The sequence below is a fragment of the Crotalus tigris genome, unplaced genomic scaffold, assembly GCF_016545835.1.
Source record: "Crotalus tigris isolate CLP2741 ecotype Arizona unplaced genomic scaffold, ASM1654583v1 scf7180000017698.756297, whole genome shotgun sequence".
Lineage (NCBI taxonomy): Eukaryota > Metazoa > Chordata > Lepidosauria > Squamata > Viperidae > Crotalus > Crotalus tigris.
In genome coordinates, this window is record NW_024096575.1 from 394,821 (window position 1) to 413,915 (window position 19,095).

The 19,095-nt window shown below is 38.3% G+C and overlaps 1 protein-coding gene across 3 annotated transcripts in view; it reads right to left on the minus strand.

Moving 5' to 3' along the window:
* The window catches only part of ARHGAP42 (Rho GTPase activating protein 42), a 148,498-nt gene that overhangs the window by 36,298 nt on the left and 93,105 nt on the right, over window positions 1-19,095 (minus strand). For all 3 annotated transcript variants that reach the window (XM_039338380.1, XM_039338379.1, XM_039338381.1), the window contains exons 6-7: window positions 15,228-15,338; window positions 4,674-4,778 (exon numbers count right to left, since the gene is read on the minus strand). In XM_039338380.1, the coding sequence (XP_039194314.1) occupies window positions 4,674-4,778; window positions 15,228-15,338 (216 nt within the window). The remainder of the gene's footprint in view (window positions 1-4,673; window positions 4,779-15,227; window positions 15,339-19,095) is intronic.

Consider the following 19,095-nt stretch of genomic DNA (forward strand, 5'->3'; position numbering starts at 1 on the left):
TTGACTTATGACCACAATTGAGCCCAAAATTTATCTTGTTAAGGGAGACATTTGTTAAGTGAGTTTTGCCCCATTTTACAATCTTTCTTGCCATAGTCGTTAACTGATTCATTCTAGTTAAGTTAGTAACATGGCTGTAAAGTGAATCTGTTTTCCCCATTGACTTTGCTAGTCAGAAGGTTGCAAAAGGTGATCACATGACCTTGGGACACTGCAGTCATCATAAATATGAGATAATTGCCAAGCGTCTCAGTTTTGATCATGTGACCATGGTCGTAAGTGTGAAAAAGAGTCATAAATCACTTTTTTCAGTGCTGTTGTAAGTTCCAATGGTCAATAAATGAACTGTTGGAAGTCGAGGATTACTTCCATTTAATAGAACTATTCTGCCTAATGTCTACAGAATCTAATATATTAAATGTATTTGCCTTCATAACTCCTCTGCGTACAAAAAAGGCTATTAATAAGCAAACTATATATCCGAAGAGAACACCAGTATTGTATATTAATATACAATTAGCTAGTATAGGAGTACTGCAGGTCTCCATTAGCGCTTGTGACGAAAAACCAAACTGCAACTATATTTTTCTCAAGTACAGACACAGAATCTCTGCTCTGCTAATAAAATAAGAAGACTCCAGGGCAATAGCATTATCACATTCATGTAAAATGGCCTTGGAGGATATTTATTATTTTTAGCCAAGCACCAAATCAGGGAAAAAAAAAAATCCAGGAATTAAAGAGTTTTTCCTCCCCCTTTCAACTTACTGTTGAAGATGACATCTTTAACAATAAGCACAGGTGCTTTTAACAAGGTCAACAATTGGCACTGAATCATTGTGAAATGTAACCAGAGTTGTGGGATGGAACTAATCTAACAATGACCTGTAAATTTCCTTAGTGTTTTTGCTAAAATGCACACTCCCTTTGCACTTTCAAAATATAAAGTTAGAACAACAGTGACCTCTGGTGCTTTTAAAACCAACAGTTTAAATATGATCTTACTACACACTTTCCTTTTGCTTGCTGTGGTCAGATTTTACAGTTCTATTGAGGGACCATAAATGTGCAACAGTGAATATGAAATTTTTGCTTCTTCAGTTTTGAATTGTTGACATTTTGAGGTTTGTATGAGGCTCACTGTTTTCCTTTTCTTGGTTCTTCTTACTCTCTCTTCAGAGATCAAGAAACTTCTATTTATCTGTTCTCTCCTTCTGGCAGCAATGTGGATTTGCCCCAAAGGCAAGACAGATTGCAGCCCAAGAGTTAAAAGTATTTTGAAGACTGACATCCACAATTGACTTACTTCATTCTCTTCAATCATTGCCCTTTATATTAATAAGCTATTTAGCATGAAGCATATTTTCAGACTAACTCATCCTAATATTTTTGTTGGACCACTTACACATTCCAGTTATCTGGGATTAAGATGGGAGGAGGGGGAAACTACATTAGAATGTAGAACTGAATATAAAATGCATCTTGTGACATATTCACTCCTGTTTATTGAGATTATGTTTCTAGATGTCATGATGTCTATTTAAACTTGCTATACTCAAGGTGAGGTTCATGGATTCCAATGCACTCAAAGACCCCACACCTGAAATTCGTAAGGATCCTATCCAGTGGTGGGATTCAAATATGTGAACAATTGGTTCTCTGTGTGGATGCCACTTCCAAAAGTCCATTCTGGGCCTGGGCAACAAAAAATTAGTTAGCGATTCTGCCGTAGTGGTGCGAACCGGCTGAATCACACCACTGATCCTATCCCATTTTTTATAGAAATCTCATAAAATAGAAAGTTGGCATGCTGCAGAACAAAATTCTGCTCTCAGCATTTTTATTTTCAGAATGCATCTGGACTTCCAACAGGCCAGTAAGAAAAAGGAAAATAAAAACAAAAATGATCAAAGCATACTGTATGCTCTGCTTTGAAGTTTGTCCACTTGTGGAGAAAAACAATAAAAGGTAACGATGGCCAGGAAGGTGGGTGGCAGATAACATTCCAGTTAAGCAGTGCTTTTTAGCTGAGTATAACCACATTACATGTAGTCCTCGACTTACAACAATTCATTTAGTGATTGCTTGAAGTTACAATGGCATTGAAAAAAGTGAGTTATGATCGTTTTTCACACTTATGACTGTTGCAGCATCCCTATGGTCACATGATCAAAATTCAGAAACTTGGCAACTGACTCATATTTATGACGGTTGTCATGTCCTGGAGTCATGTGATCATCTTTTGGAACCTTCTGACAGGTCAATGGGGAAGCCAGATTCATTTAACAACTGTCTTACTAATTAACAGCCGCAATGATTCACTTAACAACTGTGGCAAGAAAGGTTGTAAAATGGGGCAAAGCTCACTTAACAACTGTCTCACTTAACAATGGAAATGTTGGGCTCAATTGTGATCATAAATCGAGGACTACCATGTACTTCCATCTTGTAAAGGAACTCATAGCATATTCTCAAAACTCTAACTAGCCTGCCTCCATATCCTTAAAAAAAAAGAAATCAAATTAGAGATATGTGTATTGAACCATTAAAAAATTAATTTTTTATTTTATCAAATTTTGAAATTGCCCATCTCTCTCAAAGAGGAAAAGGGAACCAACGCTCTTAATAATAATAATAATAGTAGTAGTAAAGTTGGAAGGGACCTTGGAGGTCATCTAATCCAACCCCCTGCTAAGGCAGGAAACCCTATACCATTTCGGACAAATGGCTGTCCAATCTCTACTTAAAAACTTCCAGTGTTGGAGCATTCACCGCTTCTGGAGGCAGGTTGTTCCACTGGTTAATTATTCTAACTGTTAGGAAGTTTCTCCTTAGTTCTAGGTTGCTTCTCTCCTTGATTAGTTTCCGTTGCTTCTTGTCCTGCCTTCGGGCGCCTTGAAAAGTAGCTTGACTCCCTCTTCTTTGTGGCAACCCCTGAGATATTGGAACACTGCTATCATGTCCCCCCTCGTCCTTCTATTCATTGAACTAGACATACCCAATTCCAGCAGCCGTTCCTTCTAGCTGGCCTTCCTGGGAAGGCTTGATGAAAACAGTAATTCAGTACCTGGAAGGGTATTGAATCTTCTCTTAGTACATCTTGAACTTATATGCTAAAGCAGTGATGGTGAACCTATGGGACAGGTGCCAGAGGCGGCACTCGGAGCCCTTTCTGTGGGCACATGTGCCGTTGCCCCAGCCTTGCCTCCCCCCACGACCTCCTCTCCAGCAGCCCCCCTGAAGGAGAGTTGCCCCCGAGCGTGGTCACACGGAGCAGCGCAGTCAAGGACATGGCACCCAGGCAGCGTAGACAAGACTCTGCCCTCATACCCCATCATGCAGTTGATGCTGCAGGCTGCGGGGAGAGTTGTGGCTGCCATAGCGCTGCTGGGCTGCCTGGGCGATCTGCGACAGGCCTTGGAGGCGGTGTGTGGTCCTGTGGGCAGGCGGGGTGGGGGATGGGGGTGCAGAGTGGGGGTGGGGCAGGGGATGGTGGAGGCGGGGCCAGTCTTTGGGCACTCGGTCTCTAAAAGGTTCGCCATCATTGTGCTAAAGCATATAAGGAAAGGCTGCTGGAATTGGGTATGTCTAGTTTAATGAAGAGAAGGATGAGGGGGGACATGATAGCAGTGTTCCAATATCTCAGGGGCTGCCACAAAGAAGAGGGAGTCAAGCTATTTTCCAAGGTACCTGAAGGCAGGACAAGAAGCAATGGATGGAAACTAATCAAGGAGAGAAGAAACCTAGAACTAAGGAGAAACTTCCTGACAGTTAGAACAATTAACCAGTGGAACAAACTGCCTCCAGAAGTGGTGAATGCTCCAATACTGGAGGTTTTTAACAAGAGACTGGATAGTCTTGTCTTTCTTGTGAATGGTCTATTCACAAGAGAGATATAATTCTGTGTGGAAAAGATGGGTAAATTTTGTACAGAATAAGTATGGGATTAGAAAGTATTATTTAGCTTTTGAATAATTTATAGCTTAACGTGGCTATGGTTGGATTTGTTGGTTTTAATGTATTGGAGTTAAAGTACTTTTAATTTTTTGGGATGTATGTATAGTTGATTGATGTTCATTTAATTTGTATGTGTTTTTTTTGTTTTTTTTAACCCTGTATTCAGCTCTGGGAAGGAGGGGGGAGGGTTATGGGGGGTGGGAGGGGGGGAGGTATTTTATTGTAAAAAGTTTATAAAATTTTCAATTAAAAAAAAAAAAGAAGAGACTGGATAGCCATTTGTCTGAAATGGTATAGCGTTTCCTGCCTGAGCAGGGGGTTGGACTAGATGACCTTCAAGGTCCCTTCCAGCATTATTATTATTATTATTATTATTATTATTATATAACTAAGGTATAATTCAAAATGTACAAAGTAGCAGTAGCAATAGCAATAGACCTGAAATGTCTCTACCTTGGAATCATAATTTATAATTGATGATTTTTAATACTTTTGTTTTATATTGTAAGCTGCCCAGAGTCACGAGATGGGAGACAAATAAATTTCATAATAAATCAATAAATGTAATAAGCAATGCAGGAAAGATTGTGCATTTATGCCTGAAATTATTCATTTTACTTTCTGGAGGTTTCAAAATTGTAACTGAATTGGGGATTCATCATAAAGGTATTCAATTATTCAAAAAAAAAATTGTAGTAAATGAAATTTAGTCTTACATTCTGCAAATTGAACTGCAACTGTTGCTTGTAAGGTGCAAATTCCTGGGCCAGCTCATATCCCTCATGGTAAAATGTAAATAATCCCTGAAGAAAAGCCAAAAGCTGAAAAAAGAGAAAAACAAGAATAGAATCAAAACTCAAATGAAGCATTTAAAATTCATTTTATCCATTGTGTAACTGACAATGTCTTGAAGATATTAAGAGGGCAAAATGTTAAAACAAAACACGGTTTCTTTCTTTGGCTTTTTCAAAGAAGAATTGAGACTTTGACGCATCATTCTAAGCATAGTTTGTTAGCCCATCTCAGAAGCTGGCTGCTAGCACAAAGAGGCAGTGAGCACAAGTCTTCTGGTTTGTAGCTATGCCATGATGGAACTCAGCCCAAGATGCAAATGCTGCCTCTTTTAAAGTCAGAAATCAGGAGGTGGGCCAGCAGGGATTTCTAACCTTGGTTACTTTAAAACTTGTGACCTCAACTCCCAGAATTCCCCAGCTAGCAAGTTGTCAAGGATGGATACTCTACTATAGGACAAGGATAGGTCCTAAGGAATAAGGAGGTAAGTCGGAAAAGAACATGAAAGGTAAATAGGGAGAGATAAAAGAAGAGAAAGAGACCCAAAGATAAAAGCTTGAGTTGTATCTTATTCAAAATAATTATGTAATAACAAATTGAGTCTGAATATTCACCATAACTGCAGACATCAGGCAGCATTGACTAAAATAGTTTAGGTCTTCTGCTAACAGCAGATACTTCACAGACCTGTCTCAGAGTGACAGCTTGATAGCTAAAACTTAGCACATAGGTTTACACATGTGGTGGGAGATAAAGACACAATCAATTGCATTGTCTCCATTCCAGGTTGCAGCAAAAGGCTGAGTTTTAGGAAGAATGTCCAAAGTAAGATGAAAGTTAAGACCAGCTTCCAATTAATCAGAGGATCATTCTTTAAGTAGTGAGCAAAGCTTTTATCAAAAGCATTATTAAGGCTTGTTAATACCGCTAATTTCAGAGCCAAGGTTGAAGGTTGTTTTTTTTTGCAAATGAATATAAGTTTCCTTGATTTTCCTGCTGTCCATCTTTTTTGTATATCTATCATGCTCCTTAGCTCAATCAATATCAATGCAGTATTAAGAAGGTGTCACTTCCACGTGAGCAGGTTCAGATTATGTGTTTGTTTTTAGATACAGTATCTCCTTAATCTTGGACAACTCCTGACACTAGATGGCAGTCACGGCAAATTGATGGCGAACTGCTACATCTCTTAAAAAGAATGTAAGTTTCAGAAATCCCTACTTTAAACACTTTTGTCAATGCATAAACTGCAGAAAAGTCATACAGTAGAATATGGACACGAACTGACCAGATACATGCAGAGTGGCTTCTAAACAAGAGGGGCAGCAAATAAATTTAATAAATAAATGATAGTTTAGTTTAGTATTATATTGCTGAATGAACCATCCAGCAAAGTTTGGTATAAAAAGTCTTGCATGAACTAATATAAATGGTTCTAAAGTGTCTCTGCAGATCTTTATCAGCTTGAGACTTGTAATTGTGAAGGTTTCAGACATGGATCCTGACTCATCTCAAGCACGCCTACCTGAATTCATATATAGGTTGGAAAATGGATGAGTGGGCAGGGAGGAAATATCATTGTCATCAGTAAGCAGGAAGAAAAATTAACTTTCTAACTAGATCCTATATGGTGTCCTTTGGTGATGGAGTATTGTCTGGATTCCCAGGAGAGAGGAAATGCATTCCAAAAGGAGCAAAAGTTAGCAGAGTTTAGAGAAAGAAAATTAAGACATCTCCTCCCTATTGGTTCCCAGAATATATATTTTATGGTGCAAGGAGGATCTTTCACACTACAAAATAGGCAAAGTCCTCTTCTGCACTTGTTTGTGCCACCTACTTCTTGGAAGGTAATTTTGCTTGTTCAAAAATTACCCTGCAGTCAAGATAATTTAATAAGCATCTGTGTGTAAAATGTGGTTGGGATTAACTGTTTTTAATTTGATCTTGGTAATTAAAATCTAATTTTCAACCGGCAGGATTTTAATCACACCATTCAGATCTTAAAACTGAATGACAGTAAGTTTACAAGCTTCTCCCATTTCCTTCTGGACCTACCCAAAAAAATCAAAATCCTTTTTTTTCTTCTATTTTTGATCCAACAAATGGTAACTAATATAAATTCCCAGTTCAGATGCAATATTTATCAAACTGGTTTATTGCAATAATCCATAGTTAAGGCAACCAGGTTTAGAAATAATATTGAAGTTAAATGAAATCAAGAAGCAAAATCTTTGGATCTCCTTAGGCCAGTGATGGCGGACCTTTTAGAGACCAAGTGCCCCAAAACCACCCCCGCCCCCGCTATGCCTGCCCCCTGCCTCGCCTGCCCACAGGGCTACGCATCGCCTCAATGGTCTGCTGCAGCAGATCTCCCAGGCAGCCCTGCAGCACCATGGAAGCCACGCCCTCTGCCCACACCCCACAGCATCTGCACGCTATGGGGCGCAAGGGTGGAGTTTTGTTCCTGTCGCCTGGTTATGTCCTTAGCTGCGTTGCTCTGTGCAGGCCGTGCCTGGGGGTGACTCTTCTCCGGGGGGGGGATGCTGCTGGGCAGAGGCAGGACTGGGGCAACGGCGCACGTGCCCACAGAGAGGACTCCGAGTGCCACCTCTGGCATGCGTGCCATAGGTTCGCCACCACTGCCTTAGGCTGTCCTAGCTAACATTTATTCCAATTTGAATTCAGCCACTAAGTTGGTTTTCATTCAGATCTATTTGAATGTCAGACTGCAACCTCTTTTGTGGTTTTCATGAATACACAGTAGCCAGATTAAATCTATTTGTTGTTTGTATGTTGGTGTTACTTAAAGTAGATAATTTTAATGTTCACTTTAATTTATCATAATTATATATATGACTGAATTATCCTTGTTTGAAGATTCTTTAAGTGAATAAAAGCAATGAAAACAGATTTTAAAAAGCTAAAACAGTTAAGTCAACAGATAATCTATGTATTTTAAAACTTTTATAAAAGCCACAAAGTATGTTACTACTTCAACTAAAGAAATGAAGTCTTTAAGTTGAATTCATAGATACATAGTGCCTACTGAGTTTTCTTGACAACAACATAGAAATGGCTTGTTATTTGCCTCTTCTGGGATATTCCTTCAATTTGCAGTGTAGTTTACAACCCATGTATTTTTTGAAGCTCTTTCCTAACCAGGAAAGAAAGTACTTAGCTTTCAAGTCTAACAAGATCAACTAGATGAGGCATGTCAAACTCGCGACGTCACATGAAGTCACACGACGTATCACAACTTTCCCCCCACTGTCGGTAATCGGGTGGGCGTGGTTTCAGCATGACACATCTGGCCCACCGGCCGTCAGTTTGACATGCCTGAACTAGATAGTGTCACCTTAGAGGTCTTATAGGAAACACATTCTAAAACCTTGGGATAATCATAGAAAACTTGAGTCAATGTCTGATGAGTCATCAGCAGGTTGCTAAGTTAGCTTCTAAGAAATTTAAATCCTTAAAAGCAATCGTCATCATTTTTTTGTCAGAGATATACCAAGAGTGGAATAAGTTTTACTATATGAGCAATATGAAGATTAACCTAGTTGCCAAATTTTAAACCAGTTGCCACCTTTAACATTAGCCCAGAGATTTACTGCAGAAGTTGAGCCCATAAATTACCAACCCGTGTAAATCTGATTAATTTATTTTAGAAAAAGATGCTCCTGTGAGAGTGCTCCTATACTTGTTTCTCTTTATTACAACTTGACCTTGGGGTATTCAGAAAATAGTTGCTCTTGTTTACAACTTATCAAATTTCACTTCAGTCATGCTTTAGTCTTCCACTTACTGCCCATCTTTGTTCTGTTCCCGTGTATACCATTATTCAGATCTTTAAAGCAGGAAATACAGACCCTCCTACTCTTATTGCATTTGCCCAAGAGATGCTTACTATATGTTTTCAGTTTCTTTAGGCTGCCTGAGCAGTTTCCAAGCTTTTATTCTGTGGTAAGATGGGCAGCCAATTCAGTTAATAAATAAATAAATATTCACATTTCATCTCCATTCTCTCTGCCTTCTTCAATTTTTTTGCTGTATTTTTAGGGCTTTTTTTCAAAAATGCACAAAATGTGGCAAAAAATTACCCCTCTGGTAAGTACCTGGAGTATTTGAGAGAAATATTGCTGACTTATGCACCACTTGCCAAGCCTTTATAAAATTAATCACTTGTTTTACAGCTGGGCAACATTTTGGGAACAAGCCTTTAAAGTTGCAGATCCCTGAGCATCAATAAAGCACCGTCTCAATGGTTATTATGACCTTGGTTTTCCCGCTGAGTCTTATGGAGTCATAAAAAAATTAAATTCTTATGACCTCCATATTGAAGGAGTAGACCTTCCTTCTTTTTGCTTCTACAATCCAATGCTAAAATGGAGTGGCTGAAGAACCACATAAAGAAAAGATCCAAGGTTCAAAAATACTGAGAACCGTACTTTGATCTGTGTGCCAAATTTGATCCCAGTGGAAGCAGTAGCAGGAGAATCATCTCAGCAGCACATTATGCCCTAATTGATAGACAAGATTGAAAAAAATGGCATCTTGGGTAGGAAACAATACTCCAGATGGACTTAGATAGATTACCAGGCCTAAATGAACATGTGCCATTATTTCCTCTTATTTCCTCCTTCTTTAAGTTTCAGAATATTATCAGAAAGACGTTGCTATCTATTTTTATTGATTTTTGGTTGGCTGTTTCAGGATTTTTCATGTAACTTAATTGTTAAAACTGCTTACTGCTTATTTAATGGTTGTATTTGTAGTTATGAAATTGTAATTGTAGTGTGGAAATTTTATTATTATGACTGCAGCCCCCTGGGAATTTCTCAACTCTGGTGGACAAGAGATCCAATCAATCAGTAAGTAAGCAAGCATTTTCTGTGGAAATATTACCCTAATACCCAAAGGTATTGTCTGCCTTTTGAAACTAAGGCCTCAAGGATGTTGAGAAATATAGCATAATATTATCATCAAGCATCTCACTGACTGTATATTTAGAATTGGGGAAGAGGATACCTCTAAGCAAATGTGTTTGGATGCAATCATGGATCTGAGATGGAAATTTCCACGTCTGGAAATTTCTATCTATCCTAGGAGATGTTAACTCTGCTTCGCTGCTGGAGAAAATCATTACCAGTTCTAGATAATCCCCTTTAGCAAATTTTAGAGTGTCTTGTGTGGCTGCAAAAGTAAAAGATGCCTGCTGCAGAATATCTATAACACTATACAAAGGTGTAGCATCCACACCTTTCTTTTGATGGCTGAATGGCTTCTTATTGCCATAATAAGGACCTAAGCTGTTACCCATTTCAGAACAATTATTCTTTTAAATGATCTAGGCCTCTGCATTAACTTGAAAATTCTTATCTTTTTACATATAACCTCTTCAATTCAACAGCACCTCTTTAACTTTGCGAAACAGAGTAAGTGGATAACTGAATCACTCTTGGCAGCCAATGTTTGCTTAGGTGCATGGTTGTATGAACCTAGCTACAGATGTGAACCAGTTTTGATTTTTCTAAATGTTCTCCACTGATATCCTCTACATAACTGCTGGTAATCTCTTCTCACTTAGATTCAATGCTTCTTTTGGGGCTAAACGCAAGGAAACCTATACCAAGAAACACAGTTTTTCTCCCTTAAAATCCAATCACACATCTTGATATGGAGGAGAGGACAGGAACAGTCTTCAGATTAGACAAATTTGGACCAGGTCAGAGACAATCTCTACATAAATAACTTAAGAACTTGCAATTCTAAAAAAAAAAAATCCACAGATTCTAGTACTTAATGCTTGATATCTAGGACTGGAGCATTTGCAGATTTATCTTGTTACTCATCTTGTGGGTTATTCATGTACAAAGGATTTACATGGCCAGATGTTAGACTGAAGTTCCTGCAGTACAGCAGGATAAAACATGTGCTTCTTAGAACTAAAAGTGAACAGGTCCTTTTTTCTCTCTTATTCCTCCTGCTTCTTAAGAAGGAGGTAGTAAAAGGTGTCAGAGAGGGAACGATGATCGCATTAATCATTTCTTAGTACCGTTTACAAAGTTTTCTTTCATCTGTTCCAGAGTTAATTAGAAAATTCCTCAGAATCTGATCTTCTTCAGATTTAATCTTGTACTAAACCACTTAGGTATCTAAGATGACTGCCTCAGAGTGTGGAGGGTCTCTTCATCTTCAGCATAACACCAGATGTTTAATTGTACTGGTGATGGCCAGGAAGCCACCCACATGGTGATCTTCTATTGTACCGCCAAGTGAAAATATTTCTGGTTCCTGATGTCTCTCTAGTCTAAGAAATTGACCACATCTTATTTGTAAGTTTCTTGCTATCATTTTCCATGAACAGGTGGATTTGTTATTCTAATGTCTCTGAACTGGAAACCTTCAAGGCCTTTTGTCTATTGTGATTTCAGATTATTTTTTTTCCTACAAGGCTGATAGTCATGTCTGCTTGTAGAATCAGCAAGCTGGCTGCCCTCAAGGTGAACCAGCTAGATCTTATTTTTCACAAGGATAAAACTGCCTTTTAGATTATTTTTGACAGAGGTTGTGATTATATACTACTGTGGCCAGGAACTAATTCTACCTCTTTTTTTTCCTTATACCTGTTGACTGCTTTAAATTTCAGGCATACTTCATTAGAATATAGAACAGGGGTAGTCAACCTTGGCTCTTTTATGACACGTGGACTTCAACTCCCAGAATTCCTGAGCCAGCTTAGCTGGCTCAGGAATTCTGGGAGTTGAAGTCCATGAGTCATAAAAGAGCCAAGGTTGACTACCCCTGATATAGAACATAGAATAACACAGTTGGAAGGGACCTTGGAGGTATTCCAGTCAACTCCCTGTTCAAGCAGGAGACCTTATACTATTCCAGACAAATGGCTGTCCAATCTTTTCTTGAAAACCTCCAGTGACAATCTGTCATTCTCCATCAAAGTAGAACATCTCTGTATTAGATCAACATACTGCTAGTTAGTTTAATTTCACCATAGGTTTGGCTTATGACATTTTAAGGCTTCCATAACTTAACACTTCACATGCATTGTTGGACCATCTGCCATTTACTTCAGAGATGCTACTGCTACTGCTCCATGATCCCAGCCTTTAACCTTCAGCCTCCACAAAGCACTGTAAGTTGGTATTTAGATTGGAGTATAAACTGGTTTCCACAGGCCAGTTCATTCTTCAAGTATTCTGATACTACCTGCCCTTGCATTTGTAAATAATTCACCCACTTATAAGATGCACAGAGATCAGAAATGAAAAGGAACATACTATCTACCTGTAATAATGCTTCTTCAAAGAGTCATTATGCTACACCCTACTTTCTATTCCAATGCAGGGAATCAAAACTTGGCATTTTGTAATCTGTTTTATTTCTAGCTGTATTAGTTCAAGAAACTGTGGAGAAAATGCCTATGTTCAGTGGAAAAATGTCTGAATAATTTTTTACAGCAACACCACAGTTGCAGGCCAGCATCCTGTTCCTTACATTGTTTGAAGTCTTCTTGGTGGATCTAGTAGCATTCTTAGATTCGCAATCCAAGTTGCTATATAGGCCAGGATGGCTCTCCATCTATAAACAACTTTATAGATTTAAACAATGTTTAAACAATTTAATGTTTAAACAATTTAAACAATGTTTTCTACCAACTTCACATTTGAAAGAAGTTTAGGTCCTAGGAATAGTTGGAATTATTTACTGAGCAGGGCAGATTTCAGGAGAAAAAAAAGATATGAGCTTCCCATACCAGAAAACCTATTACAAGGGTGGGCAACTATGGTTCCTTTACGGCCTATGGACTTCAAGTCTCAGAATTCCTGAGCCAGCCGTGTAATTCTGGGAGTTGAAGTCCACAGGTAGTAAAGGAACCATAGTTGCTTGTCCCTGACATATTACATAGTTGTGTTCCCCTTTTATTCTTCAAATTTATGGACCTTCAACTCCTCAAATGCTTCAATTCCATAGTAATAGCCATGCTGGTTAAGGAACTGAGAGTTAAAGTCCAAACATCAGGAGAATGTCCATACTGGAAAAAGCTGCTGGAGAAACAGCCACCACTTTAAGAGCCCCCCAGCTTCAGCAAAACCATCCTAAATAAATTTCTTCTTGGCAGACAAACTGAATTGTTAAGACTATCCCTTCTAAAAATATATGCAAAGTTATCAAGGAACTCTTGATAACTATTCCACTTTTTATTGACAGAGTGATGGTTATCAAAAGTCACTTGCCTCTCCTCTCTTGCCAGATTACCAGCAACTTTGTTTAAAACTGATTATTCAAATATATTTTGCGGTAGCTGTTACTTTTTCTCTTTCTCTCTCTTCCCTAGTTTTTTAAAAGAGGAACTAGGAAGATAATAACTGCTTGGCTGATGAACTGAAGGATAGAGGTCAAATTCCTACCAAAATCGTCTTCCTGTGAGAATGAGATGACCAAACAATCTCAGGGTCAACAACACTACATAAAAATAAATACAAGACTATTTGAGGTTTCAGATACTGTGTTTTGTTGGCTGGAGCCTTACAGCTGCTAGCACACAAATGGTTTGAGCTGTGTTAAACTTTGATTTATTGAACTGGCTAATTTAGGGATTCAGAGAAAGGTTAATATTTGTGGATCTACATATAATCTCCAACAAAACATTAAGCATGTTCATCACTGCACAGTTCCAGTACCAAGTTCCAAACGAGCCACTATAGATTAATTACTACATTAATTACTTATTAATTCAAATCCAAGATTTTTTAAAAGTGTAATTTTATACGATTGGAACAATCGGGGGATGCATAGTTATATGCAAGACGGCTCATAATCTTTTGTGGCTCTACTTAATAAAACAGAACTGTTTATAAATACACTTTTCATGAGACATCAGCTAAAGTGGTTTATGCATACATCCTCATCTACAGTTAGAGATCTCTTGAAAATGGTTATAGGGTGAAATTGTGTCACTAGCAGTTGGGCAATTAATGTTTGCAGAAATTTTCTTTTGTTTGTTTCTTGTAAGGAAGACTGATAATTGCTGCCATTACTGTGCTCATCAAACCCAAATCCTCTGAAGCTGGGCCATCAATGCAGCCACTGAAGACATAAATTTTATGCTTTCAGTCTGTGTTTTGCTACATCCTGACTGCTCTGAAGAGTCAACAGGAGGAAGATCAGAATTCAATTGGTGAACTCCTGATGTTCTCTAAGCTTGGTTGTTTGCTCTCAGATGTTTCATGTGGGGTTTGCTTATTTGTCCTCGATTTACGACCACAGATAAGCCCCAAACTTCCATTGCTAAGTGAGACATTTATTAAGTGAATTTTGCCCCATTTTACGACCTTTCTTGCCACAGTTGTTAAGTTGTTAACATGGTAGTTAAGGGAATCTCGCTTCTCCATTGACTTTGCTTGTCAGGAGGTCGCAAAAGGCAATCACATGACCACAGGCCACTGCAACTGTCATAAATATGAGTCAGTTGCCAAGCGTTTGACAATAAAACTGTGGGGATGCTGCAATGTGTGAAAAACAATCGTTAAGTCATTTTTTTCAGTGCTGTTATAACTTTGGACAGTCACTAAACAAACTATTGTAAGTTAAGAAGTATCTGTACTCATAAGCACTGATGATGTTACCTAGTTGGGTAATGAAACATCAACAAGCAAACAACCAAGCTCAGAAACCACCAAGACTCCACAGTTCATCCCTGAGATACATATATTCTCCTTTTTTTAGAGTTCAATTTTTATCTATATTATGCACCCTACAACCTGATTTTGGTCAAATATACTTAGAAATTATTTGGCTGAAATTATTTGCTAAAAGAACAGGGTTGGAGCATAATAGTTCCACTTTTATAAATATTTTCCATATTATTTTTATTATTCTTAAATAAAAGGCCAAATAAATTTATTAAAACCTGAAGAACAGTGTCTCTGGCAAGCATTTTAGCCAATTTTTACATTATGAAATTCTAGTTGCACAAAAAGCACTGCCATTAAAATGTCACATAGATAGATGGCAAGCCATCTGCAATTTTATTCCACAGTGGATGATAAAACCTTTCTGTGAACATTTTTTTAAAAAAAAATTGATTTAGTTTAGACTTTCAGTTGTTTATGTGAGAAATTCGCTTCCTTAATTGACTAATATATTTTACCTGATTTGCATTCCTTGGGAGAGTACAATTCTGGTTGTTAAGAACTGCATCCATTAGGAATCATAAGACTCTTTAGAATTTCACTAGGAGATCCTTATTAAAATAACCAATATTTAGGTAGCTTGACCACTAGTCAGCTTTAGGTCAGTTGAGATGTTACAATCTACATTTAGGAATATAGAATAACAGAGTTGGAAGTTGAATATTATGGAAAAGTAGCCTAGTCAATCAATCCTATGAATTATTTGTATTTTGATCTGTATGTAGAAGCATGTTGGTTATAGCAAATAGGATTATTAAAACTTACAGGCTCAACAAATTCAAACTTCTTTCTCTCTTGTACTTCTTGGATTTTGAAGACGTATTCTAATGATGCTTCATAAAAATTTTGATGTTCTCTGTCAATCTGAGTATCTGCCTAAAATTGAAACATAAAATGATTGTAAAATATACAGTTTATTATTAGTGTTGTTATAATTGCATCAGGAAAGTCTTCTGAAACAGAAGCGCCATATCAACTTAATATATCCTATAAAAAGGAAACACAAGATAAATTCTCATGGTTAGGCATTCTACTGGATTAGGAGAAGCAAATAAATAAATAAAAATCTACAGGAATAGATAGATCAGCATGAAAATCTAAGTATTGCAAAGTATACAATCATCTGAGATTCATATTTCCATGAAAGGAAATTCAATGACCTAATCAACTCTTATTTTCAGACATGATGAATTATTTGGTCTGAGAACTATTCTTAAAAAAAATCAGAGCAAGAAATAGTTCTTAGGGTTTTTTTTGGGAGGGAGGGAGTTGTTTCTGATGTAACTTAGTTTTATTTAGAATTTTTTGTGATCAAGAACATAAATGATTATGTTAAAGAGTGGAGTCAGTTAGATCAAACTCAAATTAATTGTTAGACAAAATATATTCCTCTTATGGAAAAGAAAAGGAAAAAGTACTATAGAAATCTCCATGAGTTAAAAGTGAGCAGAGGTTCATGTACTATCTATCTACTGGTCCCAAGCCAAAGACAGATACTTCTACAAATCCCATTGAATCAATAGTAATAATAATAATAATGATGATAAAGTTGGAAGGGACCTTGGAGGTCATCTAGTCCAACCCCCTGCTCAGGCAGGAAACCCTATACCATTTCGGACAAATGGCTGCCCAGTCTCTTCTTAAAAACCTCCAATGTTGGAGCATTCACCGCTTCTGGAGGCAGGTTGTTCCACTGGTTAATTGTTCTAACTGTCAGGAAGTTTCTCCTTAGTTCTAGGTTGCTTCTCTCTTTGGTTAGTTTCCACCTGTTGCTTCTTGTCCTACCTTCAGGCGCTTTGGAAAATTGCTTGACTCCCTCTTCTTTGTGGCAGCCCCTGAGATATTGGAACATTGCTATCATGTCCCCCCTCGTCCTTCCCTTCATTAAACTAGACATACCCAATTCCAGCAACTGTTCCTTATATGTTTTAGCCTCCAGTCCCCTAATCATCTTTGTTGCTCTTCTCTGTACTCTTTCTAGAGTCTCAACATCTTTTTTACATCGTGGTGACAAAAACTGAATGCAGTATTCCAAGTGTGGCCTTACCAAGGCATTGTAAAGTGGTATTAATACTTCACGTGATCTTGATTCTATCGCTCTGTTAACGCAGCCTAGCACTGTGTTGGCTTTTTTGGCAGCTGCAGCATACTGCTGGCTCATATTTAAATGATTGTCCACTAGGACTCCGAGATCCCTCTCACAGTTACTACTATTGAGCAAGGTACCCCCTATACCAGTGGTTCTCAACCTTTTTAATGCCGCAACCCCCGACCGGTCGTAAGTCGAGGACTACTCAACCGGTCGTAAGTCGAGGACTACTCAACTGGTGCAGCACCGTTTGCAGAATGGGACTTTTGGCGGGCTCAGCAGGGCAGAGACAGCCTGGACAATTCCTATTGGCTTTTGAAAGCCAATAGAATTAGACTCTATTCAAGAGAGTCTATTCTATTGGCTTTCAAAAGCCAATAGAATAAAAGGGAGTAGCACAGCTAAGGAAAAGGGGGAAAAATGGAGGACTGCGTTGTTTGGCGACCCCCGTGAAATGGTCGTTCGACCCCAAATGGGTCCCGACCCACAGGTTCAGAACCACTGCCCTATACTATACCTGTACATTTGGTTTTTCTTGCCTAAATGTAGAACCTTACTTTTTTCACCATTGAATTTCATTTTGTTAGATAGCGCCCAGTGTTCAAGTCTGTCCAGATCCTCCTGTATCCTAAGCCTGTCTTCTGGAGTGTTGGCTATTCCTGCCAGCTTGGTGTCATCTGCAAATTTGATGAGTTCCCCATCTATCCCCTCGTCCAGATCGTTGATGAAGATGTTGAAGAGCACTGGGCCCAGAACAGAGCCCTGGGGCACCCCACTACACACTTCTCTCCATGTAGATGCAGTTCCATTGAGCACCACACAATGAGTACGGCCGGTCAGCCAGCTACGGATCCCTCTGGTGGTGATGCTGTCTAACCCGCGTTTTTCTATCTTATCAAGTAGTAGGTTGTGATCTACTTTGTCAAATGCCTTACTGAAGTCCAAGTAAATTATATCCACAGCATTCCTCTGGTCCACTAATTTTGTCACTTCATCAAAGAATGCAATAAGATTTGTCTGGCATGATCTGTTTTTGACAAACCCGTGTTGGCTTTAGTAATGACTTTGTTTGCCTGTAGGTGTTCGCTGATTCGTTGTTTGATTATCTTTCCCAGAATCTTCCCAGGTATTGAGGTCAGGCTGATAGGTCTGTAATTTCCTGTATCCATTTTTTCCCCTTTTTTGAAGATGGGAACTACATCAGCTCTTTTCCAGTCCTCTGGTAGTTCCCCAGTGCTCCAGGATCTTTGAAAAATATAGTTCAATGGTTCTGAGACCACATCTGCCAGTTTCTTGAAAACCTTGAGGTGTAATCCATCTGGTCCTGGTGATTTGAACTCATCTAGGCTGGACAGGTGCTCACTTACCATTTTCTTGTCTATCTTAACTTGTATTTCTGTTTTGTTTTTTATGGCACTATTTTTGATAGGTTGGTCTGTTTTTTCCCTTTGTGTAAAGACAGATGCAAAAAATGAGTTAAATAGTTCTGCTTTCTCTCTGTTGCTTGTCACCTTCTTGCCACTTTCACCCACTAATGGACCAATCGTTTCCTTTACTTTTTTCTTGTTTTTTACATGTTGAAAGAAGCTTTTTTTGTTATTTCTGACTTTTGTTGCAAGCCTTAGTTCATTTTGAGACTTAGCTTTCCTCACTTCGTCTTTGCAGTCTCGGGCTATTTGCTGATATTCTGACTTAGTTATGTGTCACTCTTTCCACTTTCTATACTTGTCCTTTTTATCTTTCAAAATAGTACTTTAGTAAGATCATTCAGTAGATGTCCAGGGGACGTATAAGCAATTAATGTCTATGACTTTGGATAACTGTCTATTGAGATAAATTTAATCACCAAAAAACCTTTAGCAACCTTAGAGAATTTCTGGAAAATACGGAAGACAATTTTGGGGTTCGATGCACCAAAAAGTATGGTATAATCCAGTCTTTTCTATTATGGTATTTACTAGGTAGTGGTAGTCCTTGACCTATGAAGACAATTGAGCCCAAATTTCTGTTGCTAAGCAAGATAGTTGTTAAATGAGTTTTCCCCATTTTATGACCTTTCTTGCTGCATTTGTTATGTGAATCACCATAGTTGTTTAGTAAATTGTTAAGTGAATCTGACTTCCTCATTGCCTTTGCTAGTCAGAAAGTCACCAAAAGTAATCACATGACTTTGGAACACTTCAACCATCATAAATGTAAGTCAGTTCCCAAGTGTCTATATTTTGATCACCTTGGCCATGAGGATGTTACAATGGTTGTAACTGTGAAAAATAGTCGTAAATCACTTTTTTCAGTGCCTTTGTAACTTTGGAACTGTTGTAAGTCAAGGATTACCTGTATGTTGGATTTCCAGTATCAAAACAACCAGCCCAATCAATGATCAGGGAGTGTGAAGCATATTTTCAAAACAATTGGATGACATCATGTTAGATCATGCTAGTATGGAGGGAAGTGTGTAGTGGGGTGCCCCAAGGCTCTGTTCTGGGCCCAGTACTCTTCAACATCTTCATCAACGATTTGGATGAAGGGATATATGGGGAACTC